This window comes from Mesitornis unicolor, unplaced genomic scaffold, assembly GCF_000695765.1.
Source record: "Mesitornis unicolor isolate BGI_N332 unplaced genomic scaffold, ASM69576v1 scaffold38450, whole genome shotgun sequence".
NCBI classification, from domain to species: Eukaryota; Metazoa; Chordata; class Aves; order Mesitornithiformes; family Mesitornithidae; genus Mesitornis; species Mesitornis unicolor.
The window spans coordinates 16,912-17,748 of NW_010160965.1; the positions used below are offsets into that span (position 1 = coordinate 16,912).

The 837-nt window shown below is 43.8% G+C and overlaps 1 protein-coding gene across 1 annotated transcript in view; it reads left to right on the plus strand.

The window, feature by feature from the left end:
• The window catches only part of LRRC8B (leucine rich repeat containing 8 family, member B), a 4,816-nt gene that overhangs the window by 3,831 nt on the left and 148 nt on the right, over window positions 1-837 (plus strand). The window contains 1 exon segment of the mRNA XM_010191579.1: window positions 684-836. Within this exon segment, the coding sequence (XP_010189881.1) occupies window positions 684-836 (153 nt within the window).

Sequence of the window (837 nt, forward strand, 5' to 3'; positions counted from 1 at the left end):
GCTGTCTGTCCTATGTGGTATCGTAACGGAACAGTCACCAGTGTTAAATTTGTACCTTAAAATGTCAAACTGAACGCTGTAGTGAATCAGCAGCTCCTTGATGAGCAGCTCAGCTCTGATTGGGAAGAGGGAAATAATTATAACTGGTAACCTCATCAGCTGGCTTGTCAATGCAGGATCCAGGCTTGTGACTGACTTCTCTTGAGGCTTATAATTGTTTTCACTGGCGAGGTTGGTATTGGATGTTGTATCAGTAGCGTGCACCAGGGTTAAGTTACTGCTGTCCTGCACAGGTAACTGCTTGTGTGGGTTCTGTGACACAGGAATGGCTAATGTATCTGTGTTCATCAAGTGATCCTTAGGAGACGGTAGCTTATTTATATCCCCTGCCACCTGCACACATTGGTGTGTACTTCTGCACATGCATCTATGCAGATGCTCCCCCCATCGTGCCTTGACTTCGCCAGTAGCGAAGCATCTTCACAACAAAACGAGTGCATAAACCCACTGTAGTGTCCTCAAGCACTTTCTCGCGTGATGGAAACATTACAATTTTCCCTTCCACAAAATAAGAGGGTTTTTGTACCCTAAAATAAACCCAGGAAATGTCGAAACATGCAGCTGCGCGTAGGCTAACAGGTTTTAATGTGCGTAATTCTTGTTGTTTTCTTTGCTCTTTCTAGATTGAAATGCTGCCTGATGGATTATTTCAGTGCAAAAAGCTGCAAATTCTTCTTCTGGGAAATAACAGCCTGATGAATTTGTCCCCTTCAGTGGGGCAGCTACTGAATCTCGTTCAATTAGAGCTCATTGGAAACTATTTTGAATCACTTCCTG